We start from the raw sequence: 18,287 nt of genomic DNA, 5'->3' as shown, positions 1-18,287 counted from the left end.
TCGAGTATAGAGTGCTGCATAATGAGTCACTGGACTGTTTATTAATGTGGAATTGTTCGCACTGTGCTGTGCTCAATGGGCTGTGCTCAATGGGCTGTGCTCAATGGGCTGGAATCCATCCCCTAAATGTCTCGAGTCAACTTAATCACCACGTTGACCTTTAACTTGCACAAGTTGGCCACTTTTGTGTCAAAACTGAAATTGAACATGGATTTATGGGAGCGTCCAGCAAGGCAAGTGGAGATATAAGCTCAGAACACACTGTTATGGATGAACCTGATTTATTTTTTTGAATTAATTTGGCTCAGACATTGAAACTAGTAAACAAAAGCATAACGGTTCCACGGCTGAGGACAAACATTCCCAACACGGGTCAATAATTGTGAGCTACAAGTAAAACTAGGTTGACTTGGCTCATATGGCACCTTTAAAGCTGAATACACTGATTGTCTTCCGGACACAGCGTCATGTCGCATCCAGAATGTCTCCAGAGACCCCTCCTGGAAGAGGCTGCCAATATAAACGGACAGACTCCCCCCTCCCGGACCATCCAGACCCTGGCCGGTCCGACACGCTTATGCAGCGCTTCATGGATGCTTCATCCGGTCAGCATCCTCAGCCCTGTGCGCATCAGCGGAACTGAGAGGCGGTGACACGGACACGTTTGACCAGCATCACCTCTATTAGTAAGTACGCACTCTCTTTATTTTTGAACAGCAGTTTCTATCGCATGTTTTAAATGTTTCATGCGTCGTGGGCGCCTCTTCCAAATGCCTTTTTTGTGAAGCTGCAGAGTGCGGTGTGTGATGTCACGGTCGGCGCTGTGGTTCAGTAAAACTACGTCGGAAAACAAAGATGGGAATTTAACAAACGCTGCGGAGGAAATTAACGGCCGACATCGCAAGCGCATGCAGCGCACGCGGCGTGACGCGGCCAAATGTGATTTCACTAAAAATAGAACAGCTGCATTCACAAGAGGGCAAACTTTTTGAAAATAGGGTTCACGTTCTAATGGATCCTATAGGTCGCATTCCACGCGAAACTCTCGTCTCGTGCATCGCATCAGCGGAAAAAGAATGCCGGAAACCCCCTTGATTGTTGCCATAGTAATAAGAGGGCTTGTCAATGTTCAGGACAGCCGCCGTGGACCACACCCATCCCTGCAACATCCTCCTCTTTGGTGGAGCCTGAGCTGGAAAGATGCACGATGACACCATGATAACTTGTTTTTAATGATACCTTGATGAAGTATTTATCTTTTTAGGGGGAAAGAGCGTTTGAAACAGACAAGATAAAGGATCAGTGACATCAGATTGATATTAGAATCTCTCCAGCTTGTTGTCTTTATAGCAGACTGCTGTTATGGCGAATAGAGGGCCCAGCTATGGACTGAGCCGGGAGGTACAGGAGAAGATCGAGCAGAAGTACGACCCAGACCTGGAGCAGCGTCTGGTGGACTGGATACTTGTGCAGTGTGGGGGGGATCTGGAGCGCCCGCAACCGGGGAAAGACGACTTCCAAAAGTGGCTTATGGACGGCACGGTGAGCGGCTGGCCTGTACTCAGAATAGAAATTATATTAAATTATTTAAACAAAACAGGGCCTCGCTCTCAGATTTAAAGAGCCCGTGGGGTAAAGATGACTAAAATAAGAAAGCAGATTTATGTACATTTCAGGATAAGAGAACATAAATTATGTGTTCTGGATCACTGCACAAAGAAGATCTTTTCAGTGACTACATAACATCTCTTTTGATCATTTATTTTTCTAATTTGACATGCACAATAAGATCATTTTTGTGTAATTCAGTACAATTTGAGCAGGTATTAATATCTCTGCATCCCTGTTACATATATGTATAATTAAGCCAACGCTGATTCAGTTTGGGGTTTGTCTCATCCTAGATTCTCTGTAGGCTTATCAACAGCCTGTATCCCAAAGGGGAAGAGCCCATCAAGAAGATTCCAGAGACACAGATGGCCTTCAAACAAATGGAGAAGATCTCCCAGTTCCTGCGAGCAGCTGAAGCATATGGAGTCATAACCACTGATATTTTTCAAACTGTTGACCTCTGGGAAGGTCGGAGTGCTGTAATCATTGATGCTGTTTTAAAAATATTGTTTTTTAAATCACCATAACATTCTTTTATCATATCTACAGGAAAGGACATGGCGACAGTGCAAAGAACTCTTATGGCTCTGGGGAGTCTGGCTGTCACTAAGGACGACGGCCATTACAGGGGCGACCGCGAATGGTTCCATAGGTACATTAGCCTTAACGGCATGTTCGCGATGCTTCAGCTTCCTCTTCCTCACCTTGTGTCTGTTGTTCAGGAAAGCCCAGGGGTATCGTCGAGAGTTCAGCCAGGAACAGCTCCGCCAAGGTCGCAGCTTGATCGGCCTGCAGATGGGCAGCAACCGCGGGGCGTCCCAGTCTGGAATGACGGGCTACGGGATGCACCGTCAGATTATGTAGACCAGGTTCTAGCTCACCTGCACCTCTAGTTCCTCATTGTATTTTCTACTAATACCTTTAAAGCCCATAACGCTCATCACCCTTGTAGTTAATCCCACGTTCCCTAAAAATGCTGCTTTCCAAAACAGTGTTCTGGCTATAAGAAATGATGTCACATCCTGAGCAAGTGCTTCCCCTTTGAGCTGTATGTTATCTTTGATGTTAATTATGTAACCGACACCACAAGCCATCAGTGTTCCATCCTACACCATATTTTGTTTACATGCATGTGTGAACGTTCTGCCCACTTCCTCAGCCTCAAAGCTCATAAATGATGCCTATGTTGCCCTCTCTGAAGGCTTGTAGCAACGTCCTCTTTGACCAGATGAACCTCACGTTGTGCCTGGTTCTGGGACAACACAGAATTGTTCCTGATACATAGAATACCAAAACAATTTTATTCTTTCTGAGCCATACCCCTGTTAGTTGTGTGTTGCAGTAGATTCTATTTCTGGTGCCCAGTGAAGATAATAAACTGTCACGTGCCGTCATGTTTATATTTTCTTAAATACGTTTATATAGGAGATATAGAATAAAGTGTGTGATCACGGCTTTGTGTCAGTCTGTGTAAAACATGAGCTGGGCGTATTGATAGCTTCAAGGTAAGGGGCCTGTGCTGCTGTGTGGGTGTTTTTCTCCCCCTTATCTCAGTTTAATGCTGTTTCAGCCCCTCCCTTGTAAACCCCCCTCTTGGAACACAATTGAATAAATGGGAAACAGATCAGGTTAATGGATCCTCTCGTCTTCATTCAAGTCATTACTAGTCTGGGTGACTTTGGCTGGAAGCTACCAGATAATGCAAATGCCACCTGACAACATTGTGTACAAAGTTGATAAAACTGTAATTTCAGTTTAAAGTGTATATAATATAATGGGAAGTGAAAATGGGTGTCTTATTTTTTACTTGAATACTTTCCTCTAGCTTTTATTAACCAAATGGTCAACATCAACTCTCAATATGTTAAATACTGAAATAAGCCCTCCTTATAGATAAGGCTATCTTTAAGATAAGAACTTCAGTCAAAAGCATTCTCAATAGGTGGGGTCGGGTTTCGGTGTAGGAAAGGGCACATTTTATGTCAAGCATCCGGTTTATGGGGTCAGTTGTTTCCAACTGATGGCATTTTTAAAGAGTGGGCGTGCAATGCATGCATGAATGAACATTTCAGCCATTAGCATCCAGTTCATAAACAGAGCCCACATCTGTGCAGTGTATCAATTTCTAATGCCAAATTCTTATGGTCATACTAGATATTCTGTCATCAAAACTAGAAGGGGTTTGCTCCACACGATAAGCCACGGGCAGCTCAATCATGTGGTCTTTTACTGGCCTTCACATGCTTTCTGCATGCATAGCTATTATTAGCCATTTCCAGAGTAGAGAAGCATCTTAAGGGGAATAGGTGATGTGTAACTGACGGGCTCAATAAGTAAACTGAAAACACCCTCAGACCAATGAAATGTCTTTGAAGACACTCTTGTCCAAAGTTCTTGTTCAGTTTGTGTCTTTGTTTGTCTGGTCTCCTCTTGCTTGTGTCTTTTTGGGACAGTTTCCATTGCTGCATGTTTACATTTCTTCAGTGCTGGTGAAAGGTCAAAACTTATCTTACTCTAAAGGATTCTATCTGGAATTTCTTTTTTATCTGGCGCCATGCAGCTGAAGTTGATGGGCATTTTCTTGAGCCTTCTGATGGTCAGGTCTGCTGCACAGGAGGAAATCCCAAACAAAAGCTGTGTCTGTGGATACCCTGGAATACCAGGGGACCCTGGACACAATGGTGCACCTGGCCGAGACGGCCGAGATGGACCTAAGGGGGGCAAAGGAGATCAAGGTGAGTTAGGAAGATGTCCATGTGTAATAATAATAAATATATTAAATATTAAAATATTCATTAAGGTGAGTTTGGCCCTATTGGACCACCGGGACTCAATGGCCAAAAAGGAGACAAAGGGGAACTAGGTATGTATCTTCAAGTAAAACTATAAACCAAAATGTACCACACATCTATATAGTCATATGTTCAAATGTAAATAATGTTGTGAGTACTAACACCTATACCATTTATAGGTACAGTGGGACCAGCTGGTCTCAAAGGAAAACGAGGAGAAAATGGAGAACTTGGGCATCCTGGGAAAATGGGACCCCAAGGAATCCAAGGACCTATGGGTCTAAAAGGAAACGAGGGAGAAATCGGGCTACCTGGACTTCAAGGACCTAAAGGTGAATTGGGACCTCCTGGACCGGTGGGCCTCAAGGGGGAAACTGGACTTCGAGGTGACAGAGGAATTCCAGGACCTCCTGGACCCCCTGGTAGAGCAGGTCCCAAGGGAGAAATTGGTGTTCCAGGCCACAAAGGTAATATCGGCTATCGTGGAGAGAAGGGGGATGAGGGATTTAAAGGTGAGAAGGGTGAGAAAGGAGATGCATCTGTAGTTTCCAAAAGCGCCTTCACAGTGGGACTTACAGCACAATCTAAACTCCCAGCCGCAAATGGGCCCATCCGCTTTGACAAGATCATATACAATCAGCAGAATCACTACGATCCACAAACGGGAAGATTTACCTGTTCTGTAGCAGGAGCCTACTTCTTTACCTACCACATCACCGTCTTCTCAAGAAACGTGAAAGTTGCGCTCACGAAGAACGGTGAGAAGCTCATCCACACCACTGATAGCTACCAGAGCAGCGAGGACCAGGCAACAGGGGGCGCTGTACTGCACCTGGAAGTCGGGGACAAGGTGTGGCTGCAGGTGACCGGGGGAGAGCTCTTTAATGGCCTGTATGCTGATGAAGATGATGACACGACCTTCACCGGGTTTTTAATTTTTGGGCCTTAAATGTGTTTTTCTATTAAATATGACGGTGTCCTTTTATGTCCTCGTCCCTTCTCTGACCTTGATTCTGTGTTTGGGGGAGTGAAATGTAAGGGCAAATTGCGCGATCCCTACACATGGCTGTACTCTAATAACTCAATCTGCTTCGGCCCATAAATAAATTAATATAAGAGAAATACAATTAATTAAGGTGTTGCAGCATTTTGTTGTCCTAAAAACGACTTTGTAATGGTAAAGACCCATCTGGGGAAGGGCCAAGTCTCCGAAACGACCTAGATTGTCTTGTCATGTCACGATGACGTGAGACAAGGAAGCCAGCGAGCAACTGGAAGGTCTGGTCTGCTTTTAAGTGACGCAGGAAATGCAGCACTGTGGTCTCCTTATTTTCCTTCATTGAAGAGCAGCTCCGATGTGGGCGTGTTTTGAGGTGGTCACTGACCTTTTTTTAACATATATCTCCTGACCTATGATTGGCTGTGTGCACTTTCGGCAGGTTCCGGTCAACCAATCACCGCGATTACAGGCATTTTGAGGTCCCGCCCCTCGCACACACTGCAACAAGTGCATTAATGATGCTCCCCAGTACGATTTCCCAAGGAAACTCTCTTTTGATTGGAATAGAAACCCGGAATTACGAATTGTTCCTAGGGTATTCTGGAGAACTTTAACCTTGACAAATTCTGGGCTACATTCCGTTTTCTCCGGCCGACAACACCGAAATTCGGACCCTTCGCAGTTCCGAAGAAGTTGAGCGCACCGACGCTAGCTGCGGGTGCTAGCCGAGTGTGCGGGAGTCAGCCAGCCGTTGGTCCCGGTATGTCGCGGGGCGACGACCGCAATTAACTCCGAGCTGCATGGGTTATTTTTTGTAACCGACATGTTCTTCCGAGCGAACGAGACGTGCGACGCAGCGAGCCGTCGGTGCTCGGACGAACCCGGACTATTTCATTATGGCTAAACCACAAAAGCAGCTGTTCGGTTGATGCGAGAGGGGGGGAAGTCAGGACGGCGCCGACGATGAGCAAGGTGAGCAAAAGTTTTGATTTCATCCATTAACACCATGTAATCATATTATTTTTCCTTTCAAAACACGTGATACATAAGAAAACCCGTGCCTGTAAAATATTGATCTTGCTTCTGGAGCTTTATAGATCTGCCAGTTGCATTGATTTTCCCCTCCTGAGTTCTCGGTGGAAATAGGACCGGGGGGGCTTTTGTAGTGCATTACAGCCCTGGTTGTTATAGTGATGAGGGAGATGCCAGCCTGCACAGGGAGTTGGCGAAGGAGGGGTAGGGCCCACCAACTACAAAGAACCCTCTGGCCAGAGAAAGTTAATTAATACAGAAATAAATAAGCAGTTTTTCCTGCAAGTTCCTCACCAGCTTAAGAAAGTACTTAGTCTAATCTGCTTTCCATAGTTCAATCTTTTCCCACTCTGCTTCTTTAGTGTGTTCTGACTCCACTTTATGTAGGTTTGTTCAGGCACCCTGCACAAAGTGTCCCACCTCCAGGATGTATGTACAGTACTTAAATTCATATATGATGCATTGAAGATTTACGAAATGTTTCCTGAATAACGCATTAACAGCTGTAGGATAATTTATTATAAGACGCTTCTGTGTTTTATCTAGATGTGCCGGTTAAATTCTAATGAGCAATCATTTGCGTCATTGTTGTGGCCAATAATTTGTACTTTCTGTGTCATGTTTCAGAATCTACTGTGCCTTTATCATGTCTCGCAGACTGATGGGAATGAGTGTTTAAGATAGTCTGGATAGTCTTGGTTTTGCTCTGGGCCTTTTTGTGGCTGTCAGATGTCTGCCAGGTTACATTGTTGACTGTGTACAGCGAACATAGGTGTTGTTTTGTCTCTCCCGAGCCGTGCGTGCGCGGCGGTGTTAAATGTCTTTTTGCGTCTCTTTGGCAGCCTGCAGCCGCTCAGGTGAGGAGCTCTCTGTTGGAACGGCGACACTCCCTGGTTCCGCATGTACCTGGACTTCCCACGCTCTATAGAAAGAGGCGGGACCTCTTCCAATCTCCTCTGTACCTGTCATATGACAAAAATGAGGAAATAAGATCAATGCCAGATATGAGTCAGGAATTTGGCCCATGCCGTAGCTTGTGCGCTATCATGATCCCACGGGACGTGTTGTGTGTTTTGCAACCACAAACGAAGCAACGCGTTACCATGACGGTTGTTGATGGAATTTTATCTGCTCTTTATTCTTAAAACTCCACCTCTGCGGTGTTGAGTGAACACCAGCCAGCTTAAGTTTGTGGGTTAACGGGTTTTGAGCGTCAGCCAGTGGATAAAACGACCTGGTTGTCTGTGATTAGGCTATCAAGTGTAAACAAAACAAGTCCTAAACACAGACTGGTAAGGCTCTGCTAATCAGATAATAAGTAGGATAGAACGGGGTATACGCACAAACCTAAACACTTGTGCTCTCATTATCAGGTTCAGCACAGTGTTTTTTTTGCTATTTCATATGCAAGACTGGAGACGGTGAACTTTTAAGCCACAGCTGAGCATATGTTCAACCTAAGTTGCACAGTATCTTATTTACCCACAGTGCTTTAGCTAATCAGACAATCTGTTCTTTAAAACAGAGAGGTGTTCTTGGAGGACACGGTGCTGCTCCTATTCGCGTACAAAGAGACACCAGTCAGGTGACCGCTTAAAAAGAAATGGTGGGTTTGCGACGGGGTGGTGGAGTCTGTCTCTGAGTTGGGCCAGACGGAGTAAATCACTCTTTTTGATACTCCTTCTCAGCCAGTCTTTCACTTTAATGCTTATTTCATTATGTCCTAATTAGTTCTATCCCACCCTCGGGCAGGTCGTGCCTCCGCAGAGGTGAACTATGGGTAGGAGGTCACGCATCACCGCACACATATGAATTCTTGAGTAAGTTCCTGGGCTTTCTTGCTAAACAGGAAGGGAGTCAATCATTTAAATGCCTCCCTCCCTGCTCAGCTGAGGGTGCATCTAAGTTAGCAAACACATGCACGTTTACATAGGATGCACGTGTGCATTTGGAATGCGCATGATAAGCCCTTATATACTTGTTTATGCATCCCGGTGCATGTTCATCCTTGTCTCTGGGAGTCTAATCTGAAGCTGGCTTCAGCAGGCTGCCGTGTGCGTGGGGGGGGGCGCCACCCTGAGCTCTTAATTAACTCTGGACCAGGGCCCAAGAGCGCCACTCCCATCCAGTTTAGCTGGAGGAAGGCAGAGAGCAGCACTGCAGAGTGAGGATACGATAGTGAGAGTGATCAGCATGCACAGAGCAGTGTCATCACAACTTATACGTGAGTAATATTTGTCTGCTCGGGTTTTATGGTTTTATTTACTCATTTCTGTCTTTTTTGTTCATGTTTGAATCAAATGAAAATGTGAAATGTCAGGTGTTTTCCTCTAAGGTTCAATGGCTCGGCAAGGAAAAAGGCTAACTTCCGAATTGCCTCTTGTCATTTCAAAAACTGCGCCGGTTGTAATTTAGGTAATTATTAAATCGGAAAGTGAAAAAAAAGTGTGCATATCTTGCAACTCAAAGATCAGCGAGACCGATGATGTCAGCGTGTAAACACCATAAAAGCCACGGTCCCATAAACTATACAATCATTGTACAAAAGCCTTCAGCATAAAATCTCCAGTCACGGTTTGTCCTTTTCCCACATGTAGTTGTGACTAAACGGCATTGCCAAGTCTTCCTACACACCAACGGGGTTGTGACAGCTGGAGCCAAGTTTTGGAAGGCAGAGAGGCGTTGAAGGATCACATGCTGATGGCGTGATACATGATCATTCTCCAGATGTAGATCCTCTCTTTATCGCTGCAGAGAAAGTTCTGTCAATATAAAGAATTGACTCGGTTTTACCTTCTGAGGAGGAAAGTACAAAAAGAGAGTTCTTTAGGGCTGATAGTGGCACATTGTTCCCAGAGGGGGGGTGTTTACTGTCGGTCAGCAGCGGTGCTTGGCGGCGGTGGCTCTGTTTACATAAGTGTTCGCTGTGATGGAGCGAGCTGCTTGAAGTGATGGCAGATTCCAGAGAGAGATTGACAGAGAGAGCCCATGTGCTGCCTCACACGCACGGTAGCTGTGGATGCACTCGGATCAAGTATGTGCACAATAAGCATCATTCACTGGAAACAACACGACCTTCAAAGATACGGTGACCTCAGTTTGTGTCATGTCTGGGAGAACGTGAAGAGAACCCCAACCCCTTTGAATTCTGAGTGACTTGGATGGGGGGGGGGGGGGGGGTAATGTTAATGCTTCAGCAAATCAGCCTCCTAACATATATGAACAGGCAAATTAAAATGTCCTCATAGGAGACATGAAGACAGCATTCCTCACCTCTCAGTCATGGTTATGTTGTAGATAAAGAAGGTAAAACTTTATTTTATGCTTTCTCAGACTCCATATAGTTCAAAACAATTTATTTAAGAAAAAGTTTATTTAAATGTTCCGTTCGAATACTGTTCAGACTGCAAAGCAGATCATTCAAACCGCTCCAGGTTAAGGTTAAAACATGATGGAACATGAAGTGGAAATCTAAAAAAAATAATGAGGGTTTTCCACATGTGGAGAAAGGGCTGGGAACCCCATTCCCCACCCCCCCACCATCTTCAGTGTAATCTGGAGAAAACCAGGCAATTTATTACATTAATCACAGCGGATTAGGAAGTTTCATTGCTTAGTCACGCTCACACTGGCCTACTTCAAAGGCTGGGTTGCATTAGCCGCGAGTCTGTATCACGCACTCCTAAAGCTGAACGCCCCCCAAACGTGGGCCTCAGCCCTTCTTGGAGGCTGAAATACAGCACCGAGAGCAAATGTGCTCAGTGGTCTCAGTGACACTCATCTGGAAGTTGCACACACAGACGGATATTGCTTTCTGCCTTTTTAAAAAAACACTTTTACTTCTAAGAACTGTTTCCTGTTGCTGTATCGGTCTTTTAATTTCTTCACCACAACAGGACAGTGAATTTCCGACAACATTAAAAAGGTCCCTGAAATGAGTCTTTTTGTTTTCCAGGAAGAAGAGAGGGATGGGGCCTTGTCCACCAGTGAAGATCCCCTCCCGCGCCTCCACGCCCCCAGAGCTGACGCACCCATCCGAAGCCGACCCCTCAGTGATTCATACCCGTTTTACAGCCAAGCTGAGAGAAGCGGGCCCACGTATCTGCTGTCTGGGTGTGGCGCCCAAGTGCAGCCCATAACCACATGTCCAGATGAAAATGGATTCAACGGCCTCAGCTCTTCCGCTTGGTCCAGCCCCGTCATAGGCCAGCCTGACGGAAAGCCTTCCAGAATTATGAAGCTTTTTTCAAATTCAAAGAAAGGACCCGCTGCTGCTCCGAGTTCAGCCGCCGAGCAGGCCTCCTGGGCGGGGCTCTCAGGGCTGGGGGTCATTGACTCTTTCAAAAAGCTGCGATCTTCTGTGCTCCAAGGTATACAGAGCAAAGGGGCCAACATCGGTGATGGAGAGGCCTTCTCTTCTGGTGCTGGTGTTAGCCATGGAGCAAATAATCATGTCCCAGAGGGATGCAGTGTGTCTAATGGAAATACTGCTCACCAAAGTATGGGGATGAGCCTGTGTGACTCAGATATGGAGGACTATTACGATGACGGTGATGATGAAGAAGGTAATGCAGATGGCCTCACGCGCAACACGGTGTTCTCCAGGAGTATCAGGAGAGCGTACGGAGCGGGCCGTATCTCTTTATTTGATACGGGGAATGGGAAACCGATGGAAAAAAGCACAAGTGCGACGGCTTACGGACAGAAACCAACCCAGGCAACCAATGTGAACCCACAGCAGGAGAAAACAAACGAGACCTCCAATGTGAAGGTGCTGAGCAGACTGAGCAAAAGCGCTGAAAACCTTCAGATTTTTAAGGCACCGTTCAGACGCAAAGCTCAAGCTTCAGGGCTTTCTGTTCCTGACGAAGAGCTCCTCCAGAGGCCGGTAAAGGCACAGAGGGCTACAAACATTCAGAGGACAGCCAGCGCTTCCTCAGTAGACCTCCAGGATAATGCTCTGAGTAACAGGAAGAACCCTGTGAAGCCCAAGGGGCCAATGCTAAAGCTAGTAGGCAGCGTCACAGACCTGACTGTTCGACGGAGGTCGACTTCCACCCCGAGCCCCACATCTCCATCTCTGATGTCTCCTCTGAGCCGCCTCCATGACGACTACTCCCGACGGGCGTCTTGGCTGACAACCAGCGAGCGACAGCAGAGGCCCTCACCCGTCAGAGCTTGTGCCCTGTCTGTCGGACACGCCCCTCTGGTCCATTCACAGCCTACAGGCGACGCCAACCAGGAGCACCAGGAGGTCTTTATCCCGGTATTTTTGGACCCATCAGAGACAAATGGGTCGACCTCACCTGGTACCTCTGGTCTCAATGAATCACCAACCGAAGCCCCAAACCCTGAAGAAGAATGTGATTTATCTGCCCTGAGCCAGAAAGAGTCCCCACAAGAACCAGCTGATATGACCAATTTACCAGTTATGGTAAGGAAGAAATTATGTGCAAAATAAAACATCAAAAGAGACGATGATACAAGGGAATTGTCTTTGTTGTGTCTACCACCATGTGTCTGACTTCTAGTGGGTAAGCCTATTTAGCAAGTTGCTAATGTTGAGACCTGTAAAGAACAAAATGACAATCTATAACCTGTAATCTATTACATTTCTAATTCCAGAATTGAATGACCCTAATAATGCACAGAGGATGCTTTCTATCTTCTATTTGCCAGTCGTGCATTGAGAAAGCTGGATAGTGATTATCTCTAAATTTTCTCGGAGAGAGTGAGTGAGTCAGTGTGTGTGTTCAAAGTCTCATGATCATAAAGTAAACAGCAAGGCAGTCGTGAATGTTCATCAGTGTACTCTTTCCTCTCGTTCGTGTTTGATATACTGACTCCCACTGTCCCTGGTCACATGCTGGACCGGCTGGTGTGTGCTACCATGTGCACTGAAGGAGCAGACGGAGTTAATCATTAGACTTTGTTTATGATTAGCGATCCTTGCACAGAACAGCCCTGCTGCCGCTCAGAGTACGTACGGCCACTGCCTCGCGTCTCTCTCTGTAACTGGAAAGTTGACCAAAGTCCACCACCGGGGACTCTTGGAGAGTTATTAGCAGCACCGGCCAGATGCGGCCTCAGTGCACGTCTATAGCCGAGTGCCTTTTTGGATGTAGACAGGTTCTTGTTGCTGGGGATGACCGGGCAAAATCAGATTTCTTTTTTTAGAAATCAAGTAGCTTTTACAGGCTTTGAAAGGCCTTTAGGTGCTTGGCCTTGGAGCAGAAACGGCTGTTTGTGTCTTTCACAATGGTGCTGTTGCTCTGTGTGCCTTTCCAGTGTGTTTGTCGGGGACCAGACCCGGATCACGACAGAGAGGTGAGGCCTAATATCGCTACCTGACTTACAGAAGAAAAATGGAATCGATAGCAAATGTTTGACAGCTGAATTCGGCCCACTGAATTACGTGCAGGCCGATAACATTCAATATTTATATTTGAGCAAATAGATTGTTGTGGAAAACCGTGGAGACAATCACCGTGAGAAGTCGGAATTCTTTCCACACGATGATAACGTTTCTCATGAGAATCCTGACGGCTTCGGACTAAATTATTTTGGTGCTGTTCCAAACGCTCTGTTTCTGATTAACAAATGTTCTTTCCAGCACGCACGTTCTGCATTTCTGTACATCACAGGATCATTTTCCTCATTATGTATTGAATTTTTCCTCTGATCACAGGAATCATCTGAGCAGCAAGTGAAAAAAGCTCTTCTAGAAGTGGAAGATGTCTCCCCAACAAGCAGCAGTACCCCCACAGGCTCCCCAACATGCGTCTCAGAACCTCCTTCACCTCCTCCCCCTGCTGACGAAGCCCAAACGTCTTCTGCGGAAGCTGTTCCGGTCAAGCCCAGGCAACGGAGCGGGCGCCAAAGGCCTCGGCCCATTTCTGATTACGGACAGCTCATTTCCAGGACCCACTCCATTCCCGAGGAAGCGGCGCAGCAGCATGCTAAAGACGGGACGTCGGATGCACTCCTGCAGAAAGACTGCGTCGGCGGCAGCTCCTGCGAGGCTCACGGGAACTGCGACGGCATCAACGGGGACGTCCGGAACAGGAGGCATCGACCGCTGTCTGTGATCGGAGGATTGGATGTTTACCCCCCGAATGCTGAGGATAAGGATGAGCATCTCTCTTCCGTAAGCTTTTAAAGTCACAATCTCCTCCTTTTTAAAACAGAATTTTACTCAAAAACTTTTTGACACAAGATCCAATAAAGCAAAACAAACGATCCCACATGCCCAAGGCCTGGAGTTGAATAGTCATAAAACCCAGCTCTCCCAGTTGAAATGCTTCATCCTTCATTTCCTGTTCTGTTTCTATCGTCTGGGGTAAAGGGTTAGAAGACCAGACAAGACGATTAAAGGAAAAATCTAAATATCGAGATGATTAACAGCCATCTTAAGGTTTTCCTACTAAAATGTCTTGTGAGGAAGCAGTGCAGTTGATCCCTTCCTAAATCCCCGGATTCTTGCCCTCTTTGCAGCCTCTGTCGCGGCCTCCCATCCCCTCCCACCAGGTGCCCCCCTACAAGGCGGTGTCGGCCAGATTTCGCCCCTCCACGTTCTCCCAGAGCACCCCCATCGGTCTGGATCGAGTCGGACGGCGAAAGCTGCACAGAGTGCTCAGCGGTGAGAACAAAGTTGTTTACGCTCTGGTGTTTTCCAGCCTGTGGGAAACAAGAATTGGGGAATGTCAGCGTGCGTGCTCCGGTACCCAGGTGTGGCCACATCTGTGGCTCGGTTGAGCGACGGCACTTGTTGTCGCTGAGTGGAAATATCATCTGTATATGTTGGCAGGTGGTATGGCTGAGTGTTCCATGGCGCTGGACGACAGCGTGAGTGAAGAGGAGGAGGAGGGCAGCTTCGACGAGCTCACAGATGTCACACCCTACCTCCAGCCCGGGGTGGAACTCTCCGTGCTCAATGAGGTGAGGCAGGGGAGGGCAGTCACGTTGCAGCCTTTTCAGTAACTAACCTGTTAAATAGAAGCCGCAGCCGTTCTGCTGCTGTAAACTCGCCTCATTGCAACTACCTGTACATGTTTAACACAGCAGACAACCCTGCCAGCTGTGGATAATTGCTCATGATCATTGTGGGTTTGGGCCTGTAAGAGTTCCGTCTGTATGTGTGTCTCAGTGGATAAGCTCTGGACGCGCGGTGCACGCCGAGGCGCTCTGGGACCATGTAACCATGGAGGAGCAGGAGCTGGCGTTCAAAGCTGGCGATGTTATCCGTGTGGTTGATGCGTCACACCCAGACTGGTGGTGGGGCAGGGGGGGCGACAGAGAGGCCTGGTTCCCCTCCAGCTTTGTCAGGGTAAGTGGACGTCCCGACCTGAGTCAGAGCCATGTTTGCTTTCTAGAAGCACAGAAAAGACTTGGAAACTGGCTCGATTCCAGACAAACCTCATTAGTCCATTAACCGTGTGTGTGTCTATGTGTGCCTGTATATGTGTGTAAGAGAGTTAAAGTGCTCAGTCCTGTGAGGTTCAACTGGTTTCTATGGTTACCAGAGCTGATTTGACAGTTGCGTCTTAATTAGGCGGGCTGTTTTAACTTGGAGGAAAGTTCAGTGATTGAGAGACGGGGGTATGTGTTTATAGCAGAATCTGTGCACAGCAGAGGACCAAATGATGTTGCTACGGTAACGAGCCAAGTCTTCTGAAGTCTTCTGAATTTACTGTTTTTATTGCCCGTAAATCACAACAGAGTATGACAAGTACAGTGACATTGTGATTCTAAAATGAACTTCAAAGAGTGAAAGCTAGGTTTATACATTTATGTGTTAAGGCTGGAGTTCACATCACACGTGCTGGGTGTGTTCCAGGTGCGAGTGAACCAGGAGGACTCGGGGGCAGAGAGCACAGAGAGTGTAGCGGGCCAGGAGGCGCAAAGCTCCAGGGAGACTCACAACCTTCAGCACAGGGAACAGATGAGAACCAATGTGGTTCAGGAAATCATGAACACTGAACGCATCTACATCAAACACCTGAAGGACATCTGTGATGTAGGTGCAGCAACAAGTATAAACCAAAACTAAGCGAGCCGACTAGCTCCCCCTGCTGGCCAGTGTGTGAACCGGTTGAATTCTTTCAGGGTTACATCCGCCAGTGCCGCAAACACCCGGACATGTTCACCGAGCTGCAGCTGAAGACCATCTTCAGCAACATAGAAGATATCTACAAGTTTCAGAGGCAGTTTCTCAGAGACCTGGAGAAGAATTACAACAAAGAGGAGCCACATCTCAGCGAGATAGGAGCTTGCTTTCTACTGCAGGTAAAACTAACTTTACACATTCAGCTGTAACTCCATTATTTGCAGTTTCACTTTCATCACATGTTCTTTTTTTATGTCCAAAGGGAGAAGGGTTTTCTATCTACTCGGACTACTGTAACAATCATCCAGCTGCTTGTGTGGAGCTGCAGCGCTTCATGAAGCTGGGCAAATTTAAGCATTTCTTTGAGGCCTGCCGTCTCCTCCAGCAGATGATTGACATTTCAATTGCTGGTTTTTTGCTCACCCCAGTCCAGAAAATCTGTAAATACCCCCTGCAGCTAGGAGAACTGCTGAAATACACCCCCAAAGACCACAGGTGTGTACATTTGGGTGTGCGGATCCTCCTGTAATCACTCTTCACACTTATCTCCCTTCTTACATTTATTAGTGTTTATCAGGTATTGCAATGGGTTGTTTTTGTTTCAGTGACTACACTGGAGTAAGCAAAGCATATGAAGCCATGAAGAATGTAGCGAGTCTTATAAATGAGAGGAAGCGAAGGCTGGAGAGCATTGACACCATCGCTCACTGGCAGGTTGCCATTCTGCACTGGGAGGTGATGACAGCCAGTCCATTTTTCTCTTTCCATGCATTGTTTGCTGGTTAAAACTAACTTTTCTTGTCAATGTGCTGCTGCAGGGCAGCGATGTGCTGGAGCGCAGCTCAGAGCTGATCCACTCTGGCGAGCTGACCCGGATCGTCCGACAAGGCAAAATGCAACAGCGCAGCTTCTTCCTCTTCGACCACCAGCTAATATACTGCAAGAAAGACGTCCTGCGCCGCGACCTTCTCCACTACCGCGGACGGATGGACACGGACCAGACAGAAGTGCTGGACGTGCCTGACGGACGGGACCAGGACCTGGGCCTGACCCTAAAGAACGCCCTGCGTCTGCGTAACGCCTCCACTCTGGAGTTTATGTGTGTGCTGTGCTGCAGAAAAGCCGAGGACAAGCAGAGGTGGCTGCAGGCGTTTGCTAGGGAGAGACAGAGAGTCAAGGAAGACCAGGAGATGGGTGAGTCACGCTAAAATAATTAGTTCGTCATGCGGCTCCTTTTTTTTCATGTCAAGTTAAAAGGAGGACGGCTCAGAGGAGGAAGTGATTGTTTGAAAATATTAAGGTGCGTTCTTTCTTTGCAGGAATGGAAATCAGCGAGGAACAAAGAAAACAGGCTATTGCTAATGCCAGACGGGTCAAACAAGGGAAGAGCAACAGTAAGTTTCTGTTTTCCACTTTTTGAATTTATTGCTTTTATTTTAATAAGTAATGTGGAATTCTGTCCTTTTTCACAGGCATTGGCTACTCTGGTTCTGTCCCACCACATCACCAAACCCTTCACCCACTTCACCAGCGTCACATCACCATCCCAACCAGCGTGCCTCAGCAGCAGGTGTTTTCATTGGCTGAGCCTCCCAAGCGGAAACCCTATCACCTGCTGTACAGCATCACCCGGAACGCCTTTTTCAGGAAATGATCTTTTCTCTCCCCCTGCGCGAGAGCGCGTCCGTCCATCCTGAAGACTTAAAGACATTTATGTTTTCTTGCTACCTAATGCACTGTTGAATTGTCCTGTCGTGCCTCGTGTCTTTACCACCATCATGTCCGTCTTCTGTCACATGTGAAAATCTGGTGCCTGCAGTTTTAGGCGCCACACTAAAGTGTTAAACTACTGTCTGTCCAGTGTGTCGGTGTGTTTAAAGATGCTGCTCACTCATAAAAAGAAACGCCCGTTTTATTGTCTAAATTCCAACTTTGTTGTTTTTGCTTTTGCATCATGCTCTTATTTTATTGGAAAGATTGGAGTTTTTTGGCTTTGAGTGTGGCTCTGAGTTCAGCCAGAGGTTGAATTGAGTGACATATTCAACTTTCCTCTTAACGTTGTAAATAAAAGCCTTGTACAAACAAACCCAAGAAATTGTTCTTGCTTTAGAATACTTGTTTGCTTTCACAGCTTAACCAGTTGTTTCAGTTGTGTGGCAGACCTTAAATATGAGGTCATGTGACAGGCGCATGAAACATTAGCCATTCGAGCGAAGCAGATGCATTTCCCCCAGTGAGTCGTGTCTCCAGCGCTCGCCGCTGCTGGAGGATCTGGTTTCAGGCACCTGGCGACGGAACGTCCCAGCAGCCTGCAGCGGAGCTCCGGCTGAACGACTGTCATCCGAAGGAAAAAGCCGATGGATCCTAAACAGGAAGATGACGGGTGAGTGACGGGATGCTTTGTCATGGTTACGGAGGGCCAGGACAGCGGGCGAACGAGCCGCGATGATGAAACTTCTCAGCAGGAGGCTGCCAGCGTGAGTAAAGCTTCTGCACCTCGGTCAGTCATTGAGCCTGATTCAGTCCTGATTAACCTGTGTCCACGTCTGACTTTGAAACCGCTTCTGTCGATCTAGTTCAGACATTCAACCATCCCCACTTAATATAGAACCTATGGTCTAACCTGTAGATCCGTATGGGATGACACAATGAATAATAAATGTCGCCCCGGTAACTCGATGAATGGTGGGTGCTGCTCCTGATGGAGTTACTGCTGCTGTTCTTCATCCTCCTCCAGTCTGCACCA

At 47.0% G+C, this 18,287-nt stretch overlaps 3 protein-coding genes across 7 annotated transcripts; all 3 read left to right on the top strand.

Annotated features, from left to right (window-relative positions):
• Positions 1–117: 117 nt before the first annotated feature.
• tagln3b (transgelin 3b) lies at positions 118–3,244 on the top strand. Its single transcript, XM_057012732.1, has 5 exons — positions 118–686; positions 1,335–1,542; positions 1,905–2,079; positions 2,161–2,263; positions 2,334–3,244. The coding sequence occupies exons 2-5, from the start codon at positions 1,363–1,365 to the stop codon at positions 2,473–2,475; spliced, it is 600 nt and encodes a 199-aa protein (XP_056868712.1). The 5' UTR covers positions 118–686; positions 1,335–1,362; the 3' UTR covers positions 2,476–3,244.
• A 921-nt stretch (positions 3,245–4,165) lies between these two features.
• c1qtnf9 (C1q and TNF related 9) lies at positions 4,166–5,508 on the top strand. Of its 2 annotated transcripts, XM_057012724.1 has the most exons (3): positions 4,166–4,346; positions 4,412–4,474; positions 4,583–5,508. In XM_057012724.1, the coding sequence occupies exons 1-3, from the start codon at positions 4,166–4,168 to the stop codon at positions 5,350–5,352; spliced, it is 1,014 nt and encodes a 337-aa protein (XP_056868704.1). In that variant the 3' UTR covers positions 5,353–5,508. The 2 variants fall into 2 exon arrangements, with proteins under 2 accessions (XP_056868704.1, XP_056868707.1); XM_057012727.1 differs by lacking the exon at positions 4,412–4,474 and having other exon boundaries at positions 4,180–4,346.
• A 386-nt stretch (positions 5,509–5,894) lies between these two features.
• On the top strand, positions 5,895–17,627 carry spata13 (spermatogenesis associated 13). 4 transcript variants are annotated; one of them, XM_057012700.1, is made up of 13 exons: positions 5,895–6,375; positions 10,391–11,869; positions 13,124–13,582; positions 13,930–14,074; positions 14,243–14,373; positions 14,582–14,761; positions 15,272–15,451; positions 15,541–15,720; positions 15,804–16,036; positions 16,147–16,276; positions 16,360–16,735; positions 16,861–16,935; positions 17,014–17,627. In XM_057012700.1, the coding sequence occupies exons 1-13, from the start codon at positions 6,367–6,369 to the stop codon at positions 17,193–17,195; spliced, it is 3,759 nt and encodes a 1,252-aa protein (XP_056868680.1). In that variant the 5' UTR covers positions 5,895–6,366; the 3' UTR covers positions 17,196–17,627. The 4 variants fall into 4 exon arrangements, with proteins under 4 accessions (XP_056868680.1, XP_056868684.1, XP_056868681.1 ...); XM_057012701.1 differs by lacking the exon at positions 5,895–6,375 and adding an exon at positions 8,518–8,659; XM_057012704.1 differs by lacking the exon at positions 10,391–11,869 and having other exon boundaries at positions 5,898–6,375.
• Positions 17,628–18,287: the final 660 nt, after the last annotated feature.

The sequence above is a fragment of the Takifugu flavidus genome, chromosome 17 (assembly GCF_003711565.1).
Source record: "Takifugu flavidus isolate HTHZ2018 chromosome 17, ASM371156v2, whole genome shotgun sequence".
Taxonomy (NCBI): Eukaryota; Metazoa; Chordata; class Actinopteri; order Tetraodontiformes; family Tetraodontidae; genus Takifugu; species Takifugu flavidus.
The sequence above is the reverse complement of the archived record's forward strand: the minus strand, read 5'-3'. Positions and strand labels throughout refer to the sequence as shown.